General features: G+C 43.9%; 2 protein-coding genes across 3 annotated transcripts in view; one reads left to right on the plus strand and one right to left on the minus strand.

The window, feature by feature from the left end:
- The window catches only part of LOC141996452 (diacylglycerol O-acyltransferase 1-like), a 38,320-nt gene extending 15,168 nt beyond the window's left edge, over nucleotides 1-23,152 (plus strand). The window contains exons 5-17 of the mRNA XM_074968459.1: nucleotides 1,418-1,470; nucleotides 1,977-2,082; nucleotides 4,790-4,915; nucleotides 6,750-6,836; nucleotides 7,506-7,609; nucleotides 8,693-8,731; nucleotides 10,413-10,454; nucleotides 10,552-10,596; nucleotides 13,138-13,250; nucleotides 17,945-18,010; nucleotides 19,773-19,860; nucleotides 21,286-21,348; nucleotides 22,362-23,152. Coding sequence (XP_074824560.1) covers nucleotides 1,418-1,470; nucleotides 1,977-2,082; nucleotides 4,790-4,915; nucleotides 6,750-6,836; nucleotides 7,506-7,609; nucleotides 8,693-8,731; nucleotides 10,413-10,454; nucleotides 10,552-10,596; nucleotides 13,138-13,250; nucleotides 17,945-18,010; nucleotides 19,773-19,860; nucleotides 21,286-21,348; nucleotides 22,362-22,529 — 1,100 coding nt within the window. The 3' untranslated portion in view covers nucleotides 22,530-23,152. The remainder of the gene's footprint in view (nucleotides 1-1,417; nucleotides 1,471-1,976; nucleotides 2,083-4,789; nucleotides 4,916-6,749; nucleotides 6,837-7,505; nucleotides 7,610-8,692; nucleotides 8,732-10,412; nucleotides 10,455-10,551; nucleotides 10,597-13,137; nucleotides 13,251-17,944; nucleotides 18,011-19,772; nucleotides 19,861-21,285; nucleotides 21,349-22,361) is intronic.
- CFAP263 (cilia and flagella associated protein 263) overlaps nucleotides 15,312-24,078 on the minus strand; it is a 34,126-nt gene continuing 25,359 nt past the window's right edge. The window contains exons 9-10 of one of the 2 annotated variants that reach the window (XM_074968462.1): nucleotides 19,479-19,539; nucleotides 15,312-15,602 (exon numbers count right to left, since the gene is read on the minus strand). In XM_074968462.1, the coding sequence (XP_074824563.1) occupies nucleotides 15,589-15,602; nucleotides 19,479-19,539 (75 nt within the window). In that variant the 3' untranslated portion in view covers nucleotides 15,312-15,588. Of the gene's footprint in view, nucleotides 15,603-17,875; nucleotides 18,074-19,478; nucleotides 19,540-24,078 lie in introns of those variants that run through there. The other variant, XM_074968461.1, reaches the window with a different exon arrangement.

Consider the following 24,078-nt stretch of genomic DNA (forward strand, 5'->3'; position numbering starts at 1 on the left):
GATACACAGAAATAGTGAGCAGTTTTAAAAATGCTAATCATTTTAAAAATCGAAATCAACTCTGAAAATAAAGATCTGATACAATTATCGCACACTCCAGCAGGATGCTGAAAACAGCATGGAATTCAAATGGATTTTTGCTTTAAGTGTTGGTTGTGGTTTTCACTGTAAGAGCACAGGAAAAGAGATACTCAGCTCCTTATTATTAATGAGAACTGCACATCTCATTCCCCACATATGGCACTAAAAATTTTACCATATGGTGCTTGTTGTTTTACCTTTTCCCTTCAGCTTCATTATATTTTTTCATATAACGCACATTCAACCTGTGGAACTCCTTGCCAAAGGATGTTCTGAAGGCCAAGACTATAACAAGATTTAAAAAAGAACTAGATAAGTTCATGGAGGATAGGTCCATCAATAGCTATTAGCCAGGATGGGCAGGGATGGTGTCCCTAGCCTCTGTTTACCAGAAGCTGGGAATTGGCGACAGAGGATGGATCACTGATGATTACCTGTTCTGTTTATTCCCTCTGAAGCACCTGGCATTGACCATTGTCGGAAGACAGGATACTGGGCTAGATGGACCTTTGGTCTGACCCAGTATGGCTGGTCTTATATTCTTATATTTACTCAGGCGTGAGGAAGTGATGATATTCTGCTCAGACTCTGTCTTCAAGACAAGAATAGGTGGATGTTTCTCCTAACATCATTAGCTGTAAAATGGTTAATAGTTTTGAATTTAAACTGTCCTTGTCAGGTATCAAAGTTAACATCTCATTGAGATGAATGAGAACAGCGCACACCCCTCTTGGCACTAACTGCTGAAACACCTCATGCACAGTCCAGTTTTGGACAAAAGATCTAAGAGGAGTTGTAGGAAAAGACATTTTCCCTTCCCCATCCCAGCCGGTTGATGCTAAGCAGCTGCGTAGCCACTTGGGAAGCCCATGTGCTTTAATAACAACTGGGGCCCATATGCCTTCCTAAGTGAGCAGTTTTAGAACTTTCCATATAGTAGCTGCTCTCCATGCCACTCTTCGACATGACCTCTGTCACACCACATTAGCACTGCATGCTGTCCCTACCCTTGCAGGGAACCACAGTGTGTTTAGGGCCTTCCACTTCTGTGGAGCAGAGTTTAGCATTTAGCCCTGGGAGCTATGATTTCATTCTGTCTGAAGTGTCATCTCCGTGTTGGATCACATTCAGAACAGCATATTCTCAACCAGAAGGGCTAGAAACATCATTTTAAAAAATGAAAGCTTCCATTCTGCTGAAACTTGTAGATCTCCAGAGAAGTTCTAGTAGAACATATCACTGCCCACCAGTTGAGTCCTACCTGTGCACTTACTTACCATAGATGTGTTTGATACAGATTTATTTCCTGATGTTTTATTATTTTTCTTCCTTTCAGCTGCTGTTTTGTTTGCACTTCCTGCAGTTTTTATAGAAAGGTATTTAAGAAAGGTAGGTGAACTGGTGGTTTGCTATGCATTGTGCTTTCTCTCTGTAATGGTATTTCTGACTGAACACTTCTGTTATGGATCTACTGGGAGAAGTGAAATACCCATAAGCCATTATTATTGTAAAGAACATTAGTAGCAAAGTAGCACAGTTTAATGCACTCGTGCATTTCAGCTTTGGAGATCAAGAGTAAAATTTAGATTTGGGCACCAGTAAAATGAGTTATGTGGCCTCAGTCTAGCTAGCTTTTTATCAGCCCTAAACTACCACACAGTTGGCACAACTCGCAGTCTTTGAGTCAGAGACTGGAGTTGAAATATATGTTGGAGGCTAAGATGGTTGGCCTTTGGTAGAGGTACCTGGAGGAAGCTTGCAACGTTCCTAGTTTTCCTTTCTGTCCAGCTCTTTTATGAGCAGTAAATTCGCCAAAATCACTCTGATTTAGAAAGCACATTAGTGATAAGGCCAAAGAATCACTGGTTATGCTATAAAATTATTATCCTTTGTAGGTTCGTGGCTCTGAAAGCATTGGTTTGGTGTTGCAGTCAGTAAACCTGTTTTTCCTGGTAACATTCCCAGCTGTGATGGTTTATAGAATGCAAGCCATAACTCCAGGTGAGAGACGCTTGTTTTGTGCTAGAGGTACTTATGGCCAGCACTATAGTGTAATATGCAGTTTGTCACACAACAGGTGTGTTTGTCTTCAGGTGGGAGGAGAAGGGAAGGGCTGCTGGCCACAATATATTGTTTTTAAAATTCAAAATGACACAGTATTTAAAAGTGTATAAAGCAGTCTTGGTAATTCAGTATCACGTGGTCTCTGAACAGTGCCACAGAACAACAGGCATTAAAATTCTGACTTTGATGTCTCAAAGTTCTATTAGTAATGTACATGCATACTCATCTGACTTGTTTGGCATGCAGAATATAAAGAGACAATTCTTCAAGATATTCTATCCTTCTCTTCCAAGTGTTCTGTTCCCTGGCCATTTTGTACATATGTGTAGCTTCTGTCAGGGGTGATGGTAATAAGTTTGCATATCAAGAGGAGTCAGGAGTCGCAGTTCTCCTCTCTCAAAGTTTATGATGTTAACAGAAACCTTTGTTGGTCTATAGCCTCATATAATAAATAGATGCTTGTACAATACATTATTAGGCCATCTATCCCAAATTCTAATTTAAAGCACTACACCCACAAGTAAACATATTTTAAAAATATATTTTAGGAAATGTGTATTCAGTTTTTGTGTACTTGTTTATATTCCTTTTCCCAATATACCTGTGTGTAAATATGTCTTCTTTATAAAAACCTAATCATTCTGGCAAATGTATCCTTCAGTGTCCCAGTCTGGCACCAGGTCACTTCCACTGTAGTCACCTGTGATGTTTTAAAACACTGGATTGTGGCTAGGTGAGGGAATCTGGCTGAAGGAGATGGCAGATTATCAAGGTGAAAGCTGCTGTTTACGTACACACAGGAAGGAATTATGTAAAGGCCTAAGAGGCCTGCAAATGGACATACAAAAATGTGAGCCTAATTTGTGGTGCAAATGGCCAGTTAAATGCACAGCTAGTCATTTGAGTGTGCAGTCACCCAGTTTGCATATGCACGTATGTGATAATTACAAGTGCTACCTGTGTGCACACTAGTGAACCTGGAGTTCTGCAGCTGGGGCACTGAATGTACATAGCAGGTTAACCAATTTGCTAAACTATCATATTGTTTATAATTTGCCTGGATGTAGCTGGCAATTATTTCAACAAATAACCAAGCAAAAAAAGTACTTTTTTCTTTGAACAAATTGGGCATGTATAAAGAAAAGGAGGACTTGTGGCACCTTAGAGACTAACCAATTTATTTGAGCATAAGCTTTCGTGAGCTACAGCTCACTGCATCAGATGCATTCAGTGGAAAATACAGTGAGGAGATTTATATACACCCAGAACATGAAAAACTGGGTGTTATCATACACACTGTAAGGAGAGGGATCACTTAAGATGAGCTATTACCGGGCCGGGGGAGGGGGGAGAAAACCATTTGTAGTGATAATCGAGGTGGGCCATTTCCAGCAGTTAACAAGAACGTCTGAGGAAGGGGGGGGGAGGGGCATGTATAGTAATGCAATAGCAATAGCTCCATCTGCTGAAACAAATAGTAAATCCTTGGAAAGTCCAGGTGTCACAGCCAAGTGAACTCCTACCCGTAACTCCCGACACTATTAGTATGCCATGACACTTTCATGTCTTGCATGCTCTGTTTAATAATGCACCAAACCAAAAAAATCTGTATTCATTCAGATTTTTGAGGGTAAATGTGTGAGGTGGGTAATAGTGTTAATTCAGTCAAGTGAAATGATGAGTGACAATAAACAGAGAAGCTCTCTCAAAATGGTACTCCTTTCATTTGGAGGGTCACTTAGTGTTTTGGTGTGCGCAGATTAGCGATGTAACACCATCATCTAATGTAACTAATATGATATGGCTACATGGCTAGGGAGCAGGAAACCATATTAAACCATATTTCAAGAGGCTTTCTCTGCCGTGCTTTATGATTTTAACTCCTTACATTGTTTGCCATTAAAAAGTCCCAGGTACCACAGTTCTTTCCTATACTAAATCTAGAGAGAGCCTATGGCTTCTCTGGTATCGCTGTGTGGTAACAGACTGACACATGCTTTCTTTTCAATGGTCACTTCTGTTACCAACCTCTGATTCACAGCTTTGCCTGGTTTCAGGGTTGAGCCACCCTCCCGGGGCAGCGCGGTTCACACTGTGCTTCTCTATAGGAGCAAGGCCCCTTTCGCTATGGGGGGGATTCTTGTGGGGGAGAGCTGGCTGCGTGTCCACTGCTGCCATCCAGCCGTTTCAATCTCTAGGGGTCTAGTGGAGCCTCTCTGGCAGAGCCTCTCTCTGAGCCAGTACATCTCTTGACTGACTTGCCAGGCCCTTTCCCTGGCCAAGGGCTGCCTACGTTTGGGGCTGAGTTGGCTCTTGTGGGCTTTGTGACAGCCTCTCTGGGCAGAATCTCTGCTGTCAGGGCCCTCTGCCAAGGTCGGTGTCAGCAGGAAATTGCCTCCCAAGGTGTGTATAGATTTAAAGGACACTCAAGCAGTCAAGTGTCACTGGGCACCTCCTTGTAATGAGAAGGAATTAGTTTGCAAATCTCTTTTATGGATGCATTAGGCAGGCTGCACAGATAGACTGATATCCTTTATCTAATTAGCAAAGACAACATCATTGCCCTGAGTCTGTGTGTTTGAGAAGAAAAGATAAACTGCACCTGGAACTACCACAACAGGTTATTTTCTCTCTTGTTTCTTAGCTGGAGGGTTGCTGACCATGTTTGTGTATATCATCATTGCCCTGAAACTGTTCTCCTACTATCAGGTGAATCGCTGGTATAGGGAGGGAACCCCCAGACCAGTCAGAGGAACTTCCAGAGTGCAAGGTCAGCAAATTCTGAACCCTCCTATCTCTATCAGTAGGCACCAAAAAGAACGTACCATTTATATGTGGCTCAGTGGACCGAGCACAGCAACGCCAGGGGCTTGGGTTCTAATTCCAGCTCTGTCATGGATTCCTTGTGTGGCAGTCTCCTTGTCTCAGCTTCCCAAACTATTGATGGAAAATCTCTCTGTCCAGAGTATTTGTAAATGTGCTTTTGTTGAGGTATCTAGACATCTGTTACCTCACACAGTTATTGTAAGGATTCATTCATTAATATTTGATATAAGATATAAAGTGCTCTATAAGGGCTAGATCTGGTACCACTGATTTTGGTGGGAACAGGACCAGGGCCTCGGTGTTTTTGAACAGGCAGTGTCTCACTCTGCTTTCAGAACAACGTGCACACAGTAGGTTAATGTTTAAGTTTGCCCCTCCCTAGGGTTTGCCTTTTTTGTTAACTTAAGTAACAACCACACTTACTCCTCAGCCTATACTTTCTCCTGACCTTCACTTGTTCCTAGCAGCATCCCTAGCCCTAGTTCTCCTCTGCCTCTGAAAGACATTCTGACCCCTTTGATGCTCTTGGTTGGGAGCAAATAGGATTCACCCGGCCTGGTGAACCAGCAGTAATAACTCAGCCTCTCTGTCCTGTGCACTGAATGAGGTGGTGGTCCTGTGGAAAAGATAGAATGTGATCATGTCACTAACGCATATGCACAAGGATGCTGAATTAAGGTTGCACAGGCAACCTGAATTCTGACGTTTCCTAACTTTTGAGCGCTTCGCTTTGCAACCGTAATGATCATTTAACATAGTTTTTTGGATGTAATTTGCTAGGTTTTAAAAAACCTAACGGAAAAAGCAGAAATTTCATCCTGTGGAACCATATTGACTCCCACGTGAGTCACCAGTAGGGTTGGGGTCAGTATCTGGAGCTAGCTGTCTTGGTGTAAAAACACACCTTTTTGGCAGTGAAGACATAGCTGTAACTGGGAATAGATTGATTAAAATGATTTAAATTCCTCTCTACCATTGACTTCAGTGGGCTTAGAGTTAGGGCAACTCTGAGCTCATATGAAAATCCTACCATAAGCTCCTGCCTGCTTAGAGTCTTACCTACTCTAGCCTCTTGCTTGCCTCATCTGGGCTCCTCTTTTAATTGTATATTAGCCTCCTCCAGTCATCCTGCAACCAAACCCTGTGCGCTGGTTTGCCCCAACCAATAGCAGATGATGCTCATAATCACAGAGGGGAAGGGCAGTAGTTCGTGTGATCACAAAAGGAAGGGGAAGTAGTTCACACAGTCATGAACCACAGGAGACGTGTTCATGAGATGGTTTCTTTTTCATGAAGATGTGGTTTTCTTTGTGAAAAAGAGGAAGAAGGGTCCAATGGTTAAGGTGCTAGTCTGACACTCAGGAGACCCAGGTTCAAATCTCTGCTTTGCCATAGACTTCCAGTGTGACATGGGGGAAGGCCTCTCTGTGCCTCAGTGCCCCATCTGTACAATGGGGATAATAGCCTCACCCTGCCCTGCCTCAGAGGTATGGTTAGGGTGAACGCAATCATTGTGAGGTGCTCAGATATTATGGGAATGGGGGCTACCTAAGTGCCTAAAGAGAGAGAGAGGAAAAGTTGACCCTTGACCCAAAGTGTTGGAAACTATGCACCCACAGATTAGCATGAAGTCAAAGCTGGACAGAACGTTGGTGTTGGTGTCACCTCCTTGAACTTTGTAAAAGTTGAGCTCTCTTTAGTCCCGGCTTGTTATATAAAGTCATTTGTGACCTTCGATTCACTTGAAACCATATGATAGATGTTACACCTTTTGTTAGCAACAGATCCTTCAGCCCATCAGTCCAGAAGGAACGAAAGGGGACAGTCAAAGCAGATCATGTACCCAATGAACCTGAAAGTAAAAGGTAACATTTCCTCATACTTCAGCAGTTACCTCTTCACCGTCAGCACTCTTCACTGTATTTGCAGCAGCTCTTACCTTGATAACCAGATGAACAAAAATTGCATTTATAATAGCTCTTCTTAAAAGAACATTGTCCCTTAAAAATCACACTTCTGGCTGAAAATACTTTACCTGCCACTGTTACAAGTCCACCTAAGGCAACTGTAAGTGGAGGAGAACAGAGAAAACAATATCTGGGTTTTTTTAGTTTACGTTGTATATTTGGCAGTACTTTAGGTATAGTCAGCTTCACAGTTCCCCTTGTACAGTCTGTTGTTTGTGAGTCTTTCACAGGGCGACATTGTTTGTATGTTGAGCAGGGGGCAGAATGTTTTAAATGGAAACTATATTTGTAAAGCCACTTTGGGTACCCAAAGTGATGGCATCAAGATACTCCATAGTTCTGGTTATGATTGGAATATCATGCTCCAACAATATGGCAACCTCCATCTCTTTCCCAGTTCCATCTAGCAACATTAGCTTTCAGACAAAGCCTGTATTGGTTGAAATCACAGTACTTCACAATAAAAATAAGTATGGTCCAAACTATGTAGATAAACTGAATTCTAAAGTCGATTTGCCATGAAGAGTGAATTTTTTTTAAAGCCTGGTATTTTTCTTCTTCCCCCAGATCTGTATTACTTCCTGCTAGCCCCCACACTTTGCTACCAGCTGAATTTTCCAAGACAAAAGAATTGCCGGCAAGGCTATATCATTAGGAGATTCATTGAAATGGTAAGAACAAGGCATTGCATTTAAAACTGTCCACTTCTCTGCTCCCGCTATCACAGTGAATGTATCAGATCTTGAGGTTTCACACTGCATATGTTCCCTTGGAGGCTGAATGTGACAGTTCTGAGCCAGGCATGATTTTCCCATGACATTTTACAAACACAGGTAAGCTGTTTCTGCTGTGTTAAAAAGATTTTCTTAGGCACCTTAGTCCCTGGAGGGCTAGAAGAGTGTCCTAGGACATCCTTCCAGCTCTTGGTCTACCAGGGATGGAATGCCATCCCAAATGCATCCTAAAAATGCAACAGCCAGCGGTGCTACCTGAAGCCTCTTTTAGCTTCATTGAGGCAAGTTGTACTGCACTTGTGTTGTGAAATGTCATCAAATTAACACACATTTCAGACTTTTGATTGACATTTTTGCAAAAATGTCCATTTTTCACAAATCCATTTTGAATCCCCACCCCCATCTTTAGAACACTTGAATGAGAAATGGGGGTTGGCTTTCATAGATTGTCTGTATAGGGGAGCCCTCTTGATGCCCCTTAGAGCCCTGTGCCTTAGCAAGTCTTATGCTAAAGGTTCCTTTTGCAGCCTGTAAAGTGTTGTCCAGTGGGGTCACTGACACTGATGTGAGGCCTCTGGAACTCTCCTGTCTCCAACCAACACAAAGAGCAAAGGATCAAACTTAGCATCCAAACATGGACCCTGCATGTATAACTCAGTGCATGGCCACTAGGCCACCGGATCAGCTGATCTTTGGTCAGTTAATGCAGGAAATACACAAGATAAAATTGCACTGCAGACTTCATGAAAATACAGATGACAAGACGAGTCCTTGTATTTTGCAGCTGTAGATGTTTGACATCTTGTATTAGAGTGACTGATACGCTGGGAAGCATGCCGTTCACTCGAGCTTGCTGCAGCACCAGATATTTTAGGGTCAGTTGCACTTGAAGATGATGTGGTAGTTATAGTGTTTAAATACAAGATAGACTGGAGATTTTGCAGTGATGACCCAGGATACTGTCAACTCAGCCTAAGGGAATTAAGGCTCCAAAATCTTCTTTTGTTGTTTTCTTTGCAGGTTTTTCTCTTTCATCTCATGCTGGGGCTAATACAGCAGGTATGTTTTTTGTCTAAGGTTAAACCCCAGGGATTCAGCTACCATGGATAATGAGGCCTCTGTGAACCACATATTACCACTTAATGCGATAAGCTATTTAGATCTGACCTTTACCACTTCATTTTCTTTACTGTCAAAATAAGCCCCTGCATCTACCTTAATACTCACACAATTTGGAAATAGATCAATCATTTAGATTCCTGTCAGTATCTGCTTAGACTGAGGTTATATCTATTCTACAGCGCCTATGCCAGCATAGCATGGATGCAGTGTACGCCGACAGGAGGAGTTTTTTCTGCTGCTGCAGGCACACCACGTCCCTGATCGATGTTAGCTATGCTGATGTTAGCACTCTTCTGTTGGCATAGCTGTGTCTCCGCTGGGGTTTTGCCATCACCCCTGACTGACATAGCTATGTCAGGACAAGTTTTATGTATAGACCAAGCCACAGTTACTGCCTCAGCGAGCTACCACAAGACCACAGTGCAGATATAATATAACAAAGTAAAGATGCTGAAGGGACGGGGGGAGGCGGGGAGTTCTCCACTCCTGTTAGTGGTGTTGCTGACTTGCTCCTCCACAACTGTCCATGCCTCAAGTTAAGCACTGGGAATCTACAGACATGTGTGACTGAGAGAGTGAGGGAAAGTACCCACTGCGTCCCTAGTCACCAAGAGGATTATTAAACTTGTTCTGCCACTTCTTTGGGCTTCTCCCCATCTCAGCTGCTCCTCTCACAGCAAGCTGGAAAATGTTTAATAGCCAAGATCTAAACTGGGCTGGGGTTAAATTGCAAAGGAATTTCCACCGGGACCTGAAGACCAGTGAGGATTCAATGAGGAGATTAAATCCTCAACCAAGTGCACAAATATCCATGTCCCATATTGGCCTGTTTCTAAATTTGTTCCCAATTCCTACCCTAACACCCAGTTCATCAGCTCATCCCATTCATTCTCTGTCCTCAGCAGTTGTCATCTGCCTTGTTGTCCAGTATTTTCCCTTCCACCGTTTGCTCCAAAATCCTTTTGCCTGCAGCGGTGGCAATTGAGTGCAGTGAAGGAGGAGGATTCACTTAGATGAGGATTCTTTTCAGTAATCAAGCATAATTTGTAGTGCATTAGTACAGTTTAATAATCCATCTAGTAAACCAATAACTTTAGTAATGCACTTAAATGAACATGCAGTAATAAGAGCTCTAAGATGCCACCCTTTTGCATCATGATAGCAAGTGCTGAGGATTCTTTACCATGCTGATGTACCCCCATACATTTGATTGTGTTCCGTTTGCTCCCAGCTAGAGAAGAGAGAGTACAAGCGCTTTGTACCCCCAAGCTTCAATGAGACCCACACACACTAATGCAGGGGGATAGAGATTCCAGCTCCATATCCAAACTGATGCTGAAAGCATTATAGAACTTCATGGTCTTTACACCCGAAAGGAAGTGCTACCCATGAGGACAACAATAGTCAGCTGGCAGGTTGGGATGCAGCTGTTTAGCAGGGTGTCAGATGTCCTTCTAGCTATTCAGTTGGTATGACAGCCCAGGAAGGGTTTGTATGCTACACAAGCTGCACTTGTGCTTTTTCATTATAGCAGAGACATAAAAGTATGAGTCACTTTACAATGCCTTGCAGAAAGAACTGTTTATATCCTCAATTCTGTGTTTATTTTTTGTTCCAGTGGATTGTACCAAATATTCATAAATCAATGAAGCCCATAAATGTAAGCAAATCACACCTGGTTATTTTCTTGAACCAAATTCTGACTCATTCAAACCAGTGCCAGAGATAACATTCATCTATTTTGTTTGTTTCTGCAGGAAATAGAGTCCACCCTGCTCACAGAATACATCTTAAAACTAGCGGTGAGGTCAATCTGCATGCTTTTTGATTCCGGGGTTAAGCTGATGTGTAACTATTAGAAATTTCCCTTTGGAATAGAAAACAAAGGAGATTTGGGAATGCCAGGGGTCCAGTAACCATGCTAGATCTATTCCCTTCTAGCTCTTTAATCTCACTTAGGGTTTTATATTGCTGCCCATCCCACAGCATCTGATTGCCTTCCATGTAAAATCAGGAGCAATAGTAAAGTCCCTAGTGGACTTCATGGACTCTCTGGCACGTCTCACTTTTTAGAGTCAAAAATTTATTTGAGGTATGGTATTTTCTTTTTTTAATTATTGTTCTGGGTAAGGGTTATTGGGCAGAAGAGGGTATCAGTGTTGAAGATTTTTGGGTACAAGGGGGTGCCAGTGTTGTGTCATTCTTATGGTGGAATTACTTTTTTGAAGAAGAAGGTTTCGCAGCATTTCTGGAAGATCCTCAGAGTCTGGATTGGCCCAGTCTCCTCTAGGAGTTTATTCCATAGGCAGAGCCCCTCAGTTGAGAATGGTTTGTCCCTGCTTCTCGTGTGCTTCATTGTGGGCTCTGTGATCTGCATTGTCCTAGCGGAGCACAGCTGTTGTCGTGGTTCAAAGATCAAAATTCGATCTTTGATGTAGCTAGGGTTTGATCCATTAATTGCTTTGAAAATAAGGACCAAGGCCTTAAATTGGCAGCAGAAGCTAACTGGGAGCCATTGGAGGGGCTTGAGCACTAGCCTGATACTCTCACAGCAGCCTAAGCCATGGAGAAGGTGGGCAGCTATATTCTATACCATCTAGAGCTTGTGCATGGTTTTCACATTCTGCTTCACATACCTGTAGGTGACATGTGCATGGATCGGTGTTGGCAGGTCTTCATCTGGGAGGAGGGGACAAAATTTCCTATAGTGAGCTGGAGTGAATATCCTTGTGTTAAGTTAGCAGTTATTTCTTTTCCACAAACACTTACCTCTCTCACTGATATGTGGGAAAGACCTCCCCATCCCTGGTGGAGCCCTAACCTTCCTCCACTTTCCCCTGTTTTACACTATGTCTGTTCATAGCTGCGTAGCTTTCCCTTCCAAGGCCTGTCAACAGTCCCCATGCTTCTGGCCAAGGGGCTGCGGGAAGGGCGGCTAGCGCATCCCTCGGCCCGCGCCGCTTCCCGCAGCCCCCATTGGCTTGGAGTGGCGAACCGCGGCCAGGGGGAGTCGTGATCGGCTGAACCTGTGGACGTGGCAGGTAAACAAACCGGCCCGGCCCGCTGGGGCTTTCCCTGATCAAACGGCGGACCGGCTTTGAGAACCACTGGTCTATACCATTCTCTAGCTTTTAAAGCTCTTTGGGATCCCTCAGGATGAAAAGTGGTTTGCAAGTGAAAGGGCTGGTCTACACACAGATTTTGTACCAATATAATTATTTTTGGTTTGGGGTGTGCTTTTTTTAAACTCAAATAGTTATTCTGGTCGAATCCATAGTATAGATGCAGGTATAGCTGTAGAAAGCTGCCTTATACTAGGATAGCCTATTTCCCTTCCTGTGTATAGTAAAATTTATACTGGCATAGCCCCTTAGTGTGAATGCAGTGTACGCTGAGAGAAGGAATTTTTATGCTGGTGTAGAAACGCCACCTCCCCAGACGACGTTAGCTATGTCAGCAGAAGCACTCTTCTGTCGGCACAGCAGCATCTACACTGGGGATTTTGTCGGCATAGGTAAATTGCGAGGGGTTGTGGCTTTTTCACTGACGTAGCTGTGCTGGGATTAGTTTTATTTAGGTGTAGACCAAGCCTAAGCAGTACTGATGAAAGCACCTTTATTCCAGTCTAACTGCATCCACCCATGGGGGTAGTACTGCTACACCGGTGTAGTTAAAGCGGTATGTCTTTTGTGTGTAGACGAGGCCTAAAATGATATTATCTCTTACAAGAATACAGAGAAAACAAAACATTGAAGGTGGGACCATGGTTAATGGATGGGTATTTCCCTGTTGGAAACCTGGAATGTATTTGAGGAGGAATGTATTTGATTCATTCTAGTTCATATTACATTTTTATCCACACTGAAGATAAAAAATCTACCCTGCCCTCCCACATTGAGCCATCTCCGCAGGGCACAACTCAGTCCAGCTCTATGAGAAGCATTGGCACAACTGCCTGGAAAAGTTTGTCTATCCTCTGCCGGACTCCAGCCAGTTACTCACTCTCTCAATATTCGCTAGGTTCAATTCCAAAATTACCTCATTACACACCATAGGCCCATATAGTTTCTCACTTTCCTATAGAAACCCTGCCCTGCATTAGTCTATGAGCTTTATTTATATTTGAATCATTTTCATGTGTTTCTTTATATTAATCATATTTAAAAGCCTGTCTCCATTGCATTGCTTGCAACTGGATACTTTAAATCCAGGAGAAGGTAGATCTCTTTATGAGAGCAGTTGCTGTGGCAAGGGCCAGTTTATATCTGATTATATTGAAGCAGTGCTGGAGGAGTGGCACTGTACAGGAGGGAAAGATTGTTTTTATTATGTTTCCCACACAGGTGCCAAATCATTTCATCTGGCTGATCTTTTTTTATTGGTACTTTCACTCCTGCCTCAACTGCCTTGCAGAACTGCTTCGATTTGGAGACCGGCAATTTTATCTAGACTGGTGGTAAGGTTTCTTTTACCTCTTGTCAAAACAGATCGTTGTTGCTTAATAGAATCAGACTGCTATGTGTCATGCTTAATGTCAATGGGGAGACTGTATTCCAAAAAAAGAGGAATCTGATTGGCTGGCAAAGGTTCTCCCTGTTCAAGTATCTGGCATGACTGACTGACTTTCTGTGACTGTGAGTCAGTTAGCATTGTTAGATAACAATGGGGCTGGGAAAAGCAAGGTAAGGAATTTAAAATACAGATGTAGATGCTCTGTTGCTTTGCACCTTGTGCAGTCATTTTACACAATGGAAATAGGATGTTAAAAGGTCACCTAATCAGACAGACAGTGATTTACACCACACTTCGCCTGCGTGTAAGTGACGTCCCAAGAACCTGCCTCATAAACTTTACAAATATACTTTAACTTTTACCGCTACCTGCAGAAATAGACATTGGATCTGTTAAAATAAGATTCAGATAAGGTCCACAAATCTAGGCTTTACCTTACTTTGACTAATTCCCTGTGGAAGCAGAAAACAGAAGTCAGGAGCTGAAAGTAACAAGTGTTTTGGCATCTGTTTCTTGTTTCCACTGCCATTTGCACAGAAGGTGGACTTGTGAAAACAAGATACAGGAAAGTTCAAAAACAAAGTCTACGCTTTAAACCATTGCCTGATTTTCACTGATCTGACCTCTATTTCCAGAAAAGCTGGTAATGTCAGTATCACTAGCAACCGATAGGGATTCCAGGTGCTGGCTTTTCCTGGCAAGATCTAGTTCGCATAAGTAGCTGAAAAGCCTGCAGTACTTCAGATTGGAAAAGGATATTTTTCATTTAAAAAAACAACTTTGGGTTCTTTTAAAAAAAATCAAATAGTTTATTTAATTTTCAAACAGACAGTTGTACCCAGACATGCCTACTTTTCAGGTACTGTCGTTGAATTCTCTGTGCTTTTGGCTCTCAACAGGGTAAAATGACACACCTTCCTGTGTATTATTATTTATATATAGTATATGTGTCATAGAATATAGAGTAATTATTCTGTTGATACTCATTTCCTAAGCATTGGTATAGAAAATATTTTAAAGTTGTTGGCACACAGAGATGTCAGTTACAGCCTAACTATGCTGCTGTTGAGAACAGGTGTATGCATGTATACAGTTAAGCAATGAGTCATGGCCTGCAGGGGTGGAAGGGATGGTCTGCATACTGTGGATGGATCAGGCGATATGAAGCAAGCAAGAATGATTCCATTCCTCCCAAGAAATGGCTAATCCACCTGCAGTGTCTGAGTGGATTTACGAGATGCAAGTTATGAAAAGGATGTAAAGAACCATGATACTTTGGTCTTTGTTGGGCATTAATGAGGTGAATTCTTTTACCAACAATCAGAAAGGTGCATGTATAGAAAGTGCTCCAAAGCCATTTCATTGATCTACTGGTCTAATCCCTGCAGTAGGTGGGAAAATTAGGGCAGTGATTTCAGTGGGAGGATTTCAGTACAGTACATAGGCTTGTTGCAGGACCCCTAGCAGGGTCTGCCTCTGAGTCAGATGTTGGATCCAGGGTTCCCTAATTTCAGCTGGAGGCAGGAGAAGGAGCAGTTGGCAAGGCTTGACATGGTGCTGTCTACAGGACCCAGTTATGCAGGTTTAAGGCATAGGCAAACTAAGTATGTGCCTAGGGCCCAAATTCATGGGGCAGGGCAAAGTGAACCCAAACTCCATTAACCCAATGGCAAGTCACTACCCCCAGGGACAAATACTTTGTAAGTGTAAATATTAAGCTACAGCACTGCCAACCCCAAGTGTTCAAAAATCATGAATCAGGCCTCAAAAAACATAAGATTGGCTCAAAAATGAGATTTTAAAAAACCCAAAACTTTTGGTTCTTTTTAGTTGCTTTCTGGTAGTTGAGTCTTTAGAGTCCACGTTTTCCATTTTTGCTCTGCAGACATCAGGGCTAGAAACTTATTTTTTTAAGAAAGCTGAGATTCTCCCATATTCATCTGACTCCAGGAGCTGGAGTTTTAAGACACACACCAGATATCATGAGTCTCAGAGACTGTGTCATCTTGTTGTAAGCTCCAGGTGGTAAATTCTTTGTAACTACAGTATAAATTAAATGTAAGCTAGCTCCAAAGATACAGCATTCAAGAGAACCACAAGATGATAGTTAATAGAGTGTCATCAGGGTAAGTTCCGTTTGTATGCATAATCTTCTGGTGCTGGTGTAAGCATTGTCAGGAAAACCAGAATGTTATACTCTAGAAGAGTGGGTGAGAGGCAGGAAGTGCAGTAGGTGGCGGATACCTCTTCATCATTTTGATTGACTGATGATTCCACCTATCTCAGGTTGCCAAAGCTGTACAAGGGAAAGTAGGAATGGGTGCAGGTTAAATTAGGTAACACTGAAAAGTTTGAAGTAAAATTATGCTCTGCAGCATCTGCACACAATGTATAAAGGATTCATGCTGATCGGGTCTAGAAGGTGTGAGATCTGCAGGAAGAAGAGTGTATTTTCTTTCATTTTTTAAAATTGGTTTGCTGTTCTCAGTCATCCTTTACAATATCTGGAGGAGGCATGCTAACCTCTGCGGCTCTTTTAGATATTGAATTTAGTTGAAATAAAAAACTCCTGCCTTTCAGGGCTCTCTCTTCCCTGTATGTTTCCATACCCAATACCTTAGTCTTTCCTTGCTACAATTTGGTCTGATGACTGATTCATTGACAATGAGAGACCTAAAATATTAACCTCATTGTCACAGTTCAAGGCAACTGCATTTGTATTTCCCTGACATGGTAAACCAAGGGCACCTCTCTTGGGCAGAGACCCACATCTCACTCCCTTCTGACGAGGGATTTTAAGGCTGCACAGCTCCCTGGCTTACACTGAGATATCGCCAGCAAGCCAGACTGCTTAAAAGGCCAGTGCCTGTGCTTTGCTGCCTCCCTGAGGGCTCTGACCAGTGTATCACCCACAGTGTCAAGCGACCACACGGCTCCTTCTAAGCAAGCACATTTATTCTTAAGGTAAAAGCATTACAGAGAAACCATATTAAAACAATACAAGAACCTACACCTGTGCTAGAATGCTTACCAGAGATCACCCCCAAGTCCAGCCTAGGGCTCTGGTAGGTTTTAGTATTTCAGACCCACAACAGGGTTTTCCCAATGGAAACGAGTTCATCTGTCTTAGATCCAGAACAGAGACTGGGCAGATCAGCTGTTTCTTTGTACAGCTCCAGCCTTTGACCTCAGGCTTCTGTAACAGGTAATTAGCAGACAGTGACCCTCTCCTCAAGGCATAGTGTCCAAACGATGGGTTTTTGCATAACTAGAACTGCGGAATTTGTATTAATTTCTCCCTAGGAATTCCCGAGGAAACCCACTTCACACTTACTGTCCCTAAAGTCCATACTTCTCTAGTTCATTTCCAATTTAGTCTTGTAAACTCCAGGTCTCACATCTGTCACATCTCCCCCCTAGAGTGGTTACATACAATTCCGGCCCACAATAATACATAAATGTAATATAATAAGGTCTTTCAAGGATATTGCAGGAAATTGCCATATATGTCACACTCAGCACTTAGTGGTTTCATAGCTTAGCAGAATACATCATGTGTAGGGCTCCGTGTTTCACGGAGGTCGCAGAAGTCACGGAATCTGTGACTTCTGCGACCTCCGTGACTTCTGCAGCGGCTGGTGTGGTTGACCCCAGGGCCGCCCAAGCACCTGGCCCTGGGGCTAGCTACTCAGGTGGCCCTGGGGCCAGCTACACTGGCCACTGTTGGAGCGGCTCTTCAGCCAGCTGCTGCTGGAGCAACCCTGGCCCTGGGGCCAGTCACACTGGCCAGTGCTCTGGTGGCCCTGGGCAGCTGGCCTTGGGGACCGCCTGAGCAGCAGTCCCAGGAGCAGTGGGAGCAGCCACAGCTTGGTGGCTCCTGGCAGTGGTCCCAGGTGGCTGGAGCAGCGGCTGGCCCTGTCTGTCCTCCCCCCAGCAGCGGCTGGAGCAGCAGCTGGCCCCCTGGGGCTCTCCCTCCAGCGGTGGCCAGAGCAGCGGCTAGCCCCCTGGGACTCCTCCCCCCCCCTCCGGTAGCTGGTGCCATGGGCTCCTGCTCCCCCTGGCAGCGTCCCTCCCCCCAACATTCAATCATGTGTATTTATGGTATAAGTCACGGACAGGTCATGGGCCGTGATTTTTTGTTTCTTGCCCATGACCTGTCCATGACTTTTACTAAAAATACCTGTGATTAAATAATAGCCTTAATCATGTGTCGTCATTAAGTGTGAGATAACTGGCTCCCAAGTTCTAGATCTGGTAAAAATGATGGGCTTACCACTGGAGGGATGTATGCATGCCCATCAACTGCAGAGTAGTCACATGTGTGAGTCAGTGGCTTTAACTGCACACTACTCCAGGGTGCACTTGATTTTTTTTTAAACCCTCCTACCGTAAATAGCAAGCACGGCATTTATTTCTGATTCCAGGGGTTGCATGACAGAGAATACCAAAGCCCTTATCCGGAGGTTATTTCAGTAGTGCCATGGAAGATGTAGTCATAATCAGCAGGCTGACTGAGCTGCATTTTGATTTTTGGTGAACCAAAATTGGTGCTGAAAAACGTGTGTCTGGTAGAGTGGGCGTATGCTCTTCTTTCGGTCCTTTACAAAGACGTCCCTTCTGCTTGCTCTGTCCTTGTAGGAATGCAGACTCCGTCTTACAGTTCTGGTCCAGATGGAATATCCCCGCCCACAAGTGGCTAGACAGGTACAAAAATGAGTCCTGCATTTCCCAGTTAAGATTCAGCGTCAGTTAGGAGATGAAATATTGCTGTTGGGAATCCATAATAATAATAATTGATTTCCTTTGTGAAGGATTAAATCACCATGAATGGGCCTGTTTGCCTGCTGTATCACACCAGCAGATCTGCTGGCTTGAAATTTAACTCTCAGGCATTGCAATTAAGCCTTGACACTTAAGCATAATTAATGGGTGATCTTTAAATTTCAGGTGGTCGTGCAGGAATAGCAGGGTGCTGGAGGAAATGTAACAGTTTTGTTAAGTTAAACACTTTAAAATAACTGGAAGGATCTAGCATATGCTGCTGAGAATGGGATCTTCAGGAATAATACAGCAACCCTATAGACCAAATCCTGTCCCCTCTGCAGTTGTAGGGGGTTCTGATCTGTGCAGTTCCAGTTGTGGGGGATGCAATTTGGGAACCTCCTCCTCATCAGGGAATGTGGAACCCTTTTGCATCACAGACCTCTGCTCCATGAGGGTTTCCTTGAGGCTTCACCCCAATGTGTAGATGGTCAGGGATGGGCCAGGGAATGTGCAGTATGGTGGATCTGCCATTCTATGGATTTCCCAGTCACTTTCCCTATGCAGATGGGATATGTTGGCTGCAGGGGCTATTGAGAGAGGTTGGGAGAAAGGATTCCTTAGCACTGAGATTCCCCAGCATGCAGCCCAGCTATCCCAGCTGTACACAGGCTCTGATCTGGTTCTACATCTCAAACAAGTATAGTCTGTGTCTATTCAGTGTCCCTTGAAACTGGTAGCTCTTATAGTACCTTCTGGTGCAGGTTCAAAACGCTAAACAGGTGACTGTGTTCCAACCTAAAAGCCTCTTTAACTTTGGGAGGATAGATAGTGACCTGTTAGTCCACTGGGGCCTGTGCTAAAGTGACTCCTGCTCCCCGTGAAGCCGGTACTGCTCCATTCACACATTACCTGGGCATAACCTGAGAGTTACTTGTTGTGATGGTCTAAGCCACGTTAGCAGGGTAACAAGTCTGAAGAGCTGTGTGATCTTTCTAACTCCGACAGTGCAGAGAATCAAACACCCTGACCTCCTTAACACTGCCCACCACCAATGTACTGCGCAAGAAGCAGGACCACTCTTATAGGTAAAAGCTATTGCCAAGATTTTCAAAAAGGGGGTGCTACGCTCACATTTAGGCAGTGAAATAAGTGGCCTGATTTTGATTCAGCTGACTTCAGTGGCAACTACTGGTGCTCAGCACCTTTGAAAATCAAAGCCACTCATTTTCAGTACCTTAAATATGAACTTGGAAGCAACAGGAATAACCCCTTCCTGAAAATCTTGGCCTCTTTGTGTAATTGTACTTTTGATGCATGTTCATTAAAAGATATGGAGGAACCACTAAGCTACTGAGATCCATGTGGAAGCTCACAGAACCCAGGAAAGTCTATGGAGGTTGCAACTTACCAGCAACAGCCATTTCAGTGCAGTTACTCTTCTCCCTAGCTCCTTCTGTCACTGCATAGGGCTAAAGGGCAGGAAAATAATAAATAGTGCTTTTGTTAAGTCAGAATAGTTGTCATGTGGGCCAAACTCTGCACTTATTTACTGGTGTAAATCTGGAGTATCTCAGCTGACTTCAGTGGAGTTACTCTGGTATAAGATACATAGACAGTTCTGTCGGACTAACACTGATACTAATGGCTGACTGCACCAGGAAACAGTGTAAGTAACTCTTTTTCTTTTGGCTTGTGTACGTAGACATGTATACAGGCCCTTGCTGCATCACGGCTATGACAAGTGGCAGGCCCGAATGACAGTATTCCTACTCTCTGCATGTTTCTATGAGGTAGGTCACAACAGCACTGATCTAAGCATTAGCAAGGGGGCACTGTCCTGAGATCACAAATGACTGTCATTGACTTTTAACAGATCACTCACTCAAACTGCGAAATCTGCGAAGATTCTAATGGTCTCTCTTCAGACCCCAATCTGTGCTGTGTGTGCTGGGTATGCTAGCTGAGACGCATTTAGCATATGGGACTAAATGGATTGGCAATGTCAATGGCGGTGTAAGTTAGACAGAAAATGGGTTTAAGTGCCAAAGTAGGCTAAGCTTCACCAGTCGAATCCATCAGTTGTGCAAGGAGTCTCATTCCACTTAGTCAGACAGTGACCCCGGGCCTCATAAGGGGTGTGGCTGTAAAATGGGGTGTGGTCAGTTAAAAAGAGGGCATGGCCAGAGGAAAGTGCTACTGAGACAGGTTAGCAGGTGTAGACATGCCAATTTCCCAGCCTAGAAAATTTTCCGGAAAAATTAACTCCTTGAATATGGGACTTTTCCCCACTGAAAAATACGTCACTAGTAACTGATGATCCACGCAGTGCTGAGGGTGCTCTGTTTTCTTTGCAGGTCTGTGCAGCTTTCCTCATTCCAGTTTTCTCTAGGGCTATCCCCCATTTCAGAGCTGAACTCTAGCACTGGGCCCCTGGGAAATTCCATTGTTTTAATAGTTCATAACAAAGGTTCTGAGTCACTCTGTATCCTGCACTGTCACTGTGAGCCCAGTTCTGAAGAGCCTGCTCAGGTGTCTGCTCATCTGGACTCATGAAGCCTTGGGGATAGTAGAACAACCCTATTCCTGCAGACGGTGGGTGGCCACATGACCTGTTACCTAACCCACCTGTCACAGCCTCTTTTGCCTCCATGGCCAGGGTGCAGCATAGGTGCAGTTACTGCTGCTCTGGACACCAGAAACACCTGCCTTGCGACTGTCAGAGACAGTCATGGGGGAACTAGGCACAAGGCTGACAGGCCCCTGGTCAGAGACAGCCCAGCACCTGTGCAAGCCATACTGCTGCTGCTGCATGCAGGGCTGGGGCCAGAGGGCTAAGGAAGCTTCCCTGTATGTACTCTTGGTTCTTGGCATTTAGCTGTCCCAATGACAGTGCTTTAGAACTGGACAGAGCACGTGAGCTCAGGCTGATGCCAGCAATGCTGGCTGTCCTGTGCCCCACCCTGGTCCCTATGATCAGTGCATTAGGCTGGTAGTTCTTTACGAGCTCTGCATCTCAGAAGGCTTTCTTTCCCCTTCTTCACTCCTTTGAATATGAAGGAAATTTATCAACATCACTCCTTCCTTAGGAAGAAGTCCTATTGAAGCCGTGTCAGGATCAGGCCCTTCACACTCCACTGCTTATTATAGTAAAGAGCAGAGTCTTATAGTCTCATTCAGGGCAGTGCGCCTCAGATCCTTGCTCTTGTCTTTTTCAGTATCTAATTGCCATCCCACTGAAGATGTTCCGGTTTTGGATGTTTTTTGCTATGGCAGCCCAGGTATGCTAAGATGGAAACTCTGCCAATGAATGTATATCTAACAGGGAGTGGTTACCAAGCTCTTTGTACTGTTGCTGCTAACTAGCGATGATCTTTATAATTAAGGCATGAAGCTTTTTAGTTTAAACCACGAGTGAAAGCTTTGCCAAGCCCAGGGTTTCTGGCGAGCATTGGGCAGGCTGTTCCTGCCCGCCATAGTTCACACTGGGGAGCTACACTACAAAATGTTTTTGAGCTGTCGCTTTCTGACATGCAGTAAAGATGCTAAAAAAACCTGTACCCCAGTTTTATTTTTATGGCAAAAAATGCCAAACATCAGAAATCTTGGCTTATAAACCCCTCCGAGAGAAATCTTTCCTTGTTCTTTGGTTTCTTTGGTATAATGTTTAGAGCCACTGGCGATCTGAGAAGAAATGTACCAAATTCTGCAGTAATTTAACCCTGAACAGTTTATAAAATCTTTTTAAGCAAACAAGAAAAAACCTTATTGTGGTCTTGTAACCAGCTCAGTAAAACTCGCTCAGGCCACCTACACTATAGATCCACCTGGTTTTAAAACCTGTTGAATTTTGAGGGTTAATTTCCTCAGTGTAACGATCGCTCTTTTGCTATGATGGTTTCTGTGGTGCAGAATTTGTTCCCCCCTGAAATCTTATTTAATCTCTCCCTACCTTTAAAAACCATCTTCAAGCCTTTCTGTTCCAACAGTGACTTTTAGTCTGACATCTGTTGGCTTTCTGTACAGGACCCTTTCCTTCTCCTTGTGACTGTTTAGCTGTTAAGCTATTAGTAGGTGGTCTCTTTAATGATTTTTTAAAAAATTTCATTATGCTGTGCACAGACCCAGGACACTTTAGCAAAGGGAAGTGTTAGAAATAAAATGAGACGTTGTTACATAAAAGCCCATTCATTTTGAACCTGTTCTCTAGTTAAGGGCACTTGCACCATTTAGAAAACGGTAGGAACTACAGGGAAGAATGTTGTTAGTGACTAGTGTTTGCTTCTCCCTACAGGTCCCACTGGCTTGTCTAATGAAAAGGCTTTTTGGTGGTAATTTTGGCAACATCTTCATGTGGATCAGTCTGGTCTTGGGTCCTCCCCTCATGATGCTCTTGTATTTTCATGACTATTACATCCAGCACCATCGGAAGGATTCAAGCTGGAGACTGTTTTTTTTCTAATCGACCCCAGTCCTAGTTCCCTTGTGGCTCTCTGTCTGTCTGTCTTTATGTATGACAGAGGCACCCAAACTTGGCTCAAATTAGAACCACAGACTGAAGCCACCCTTTTCTTTAATATGGGAGGGGTGGCCCAGGCCTGCAATGCTCCATCTGGCCACTAAGCTGGAAATATAGAATTGCATGCTGGTCTCCCCCGCATATTGAAGATGAGTGAGTGCAGAGCTCTGTGGGCCACATGTATTTGTTTACTTTGGCCACCTCTGACCCCTTTGTCTCTTCAATAGCAAGTTGATCTTTGGCTTCTGCAGGACTGACTTTAAAGAATACCTGCAAAGGGTCCCTGAAAAGTCCGGTAACAGCTCTGCAGATAAATATACATTATAGTAGATGCTCTTTATTCATATTAAAATCCTGCTGTTTATGATAACATCTTGCCTGAGAAATGAATTTAAGAATCAGGTAAAACCTAATACTGTTTCCTTGCTTTTTTCATCCAATGATTTAAATGGGAGAGTTGAATTAATGAGGAGATAATGTCAATTGAACAGAAGGTTGAGAATTGGGCTCCTGCAACTAGATAAATGCAAAGGTGAAGCCAAGACATTTCTGTTCACAGCAGGAGACATCAAAGGTTTATTAAAATCATTCTCTCTCTTTTATCCCATGTGACTGCTGTATAGTAGGGATAATTATTTTGGGCCTAGCTCTGCCACCCTTGCTTGTATTGAACACTTCCCTTGCTCCTCAAGTAGTCCCAGTAAACTCAGGGGGACTGCTTGCAGAGTGCTGTTCGACTCAGTGGAATTAAGGGTGGCAGCTTCGAGCCCTTTGTATGCAGTAGTGGTGTGGCAATTGCTAATGGATGGCTGACTGCCCTGAATGCATCACGTCTTCCTAAGGTGTGGGTTTCACATTTCCCATGCAGGACAGACAACTACCTCCTGTCTCCAGACCTGTGTGGGGAGGGGACAGGGTGGAACTTGCATCACACCCCGCATCCCCATGACCAACCCAGCTGAGGCTCCAAGTACAGTATTCTCATGACAAAGAAGCTGTGTGTTGCTATTTGGGGGTAGTGAAGTGGGTGGAGTTAGAAAGCAGCCATTTGGCAGGGAAGTAGCCCCGAGACGAGGTGCCTTGCCCTGTTCTGAGGAGAATCCCTTTGAATTTGGCAAGTGAGGAGGCTTTGTGGATCAGATTTCACACAGGATCAGTAGATGGTTTTACCAATAGGCATGTAACAAGGATCACCTGATGTACTAAGGGAGTTAGCTTTCACAGCACATACAGCAGTAACCAGTAGGTGGTCAAAGCATCCCTGTTCAGGAAAGCACTTAAGCCCTTGCTGAACTTTACAACTTGGGCTTAAGTACTTTCCTGAATGAGGCAAAGCTATTCTGAACCTGCCTGGCCTCATTCTTTGTCTCCCTTGCTGCACCGTATAGTGAGGCCAACATTTTCATACATGGGTGCCAACAGCGAGGCACCTGAACCCAGGTTTGTTTATCATTATCATTCTCTGTATTACCGTTGCGCCTAGGCGTTCCAG

Source organism: Natator depressus, chromosome 12 (genome assembly GCF_965152275.1).
Source record: "Natator depressus isolate rNatDep1 chromosome 12, rNatDep2.hap1, whole genome shotgun sequence".
NCBI classification, from domain to species: Eukaryota; Metazoa; Chordata; order Testudines; family Cheloniidae; genus Natator; species Natator depressus.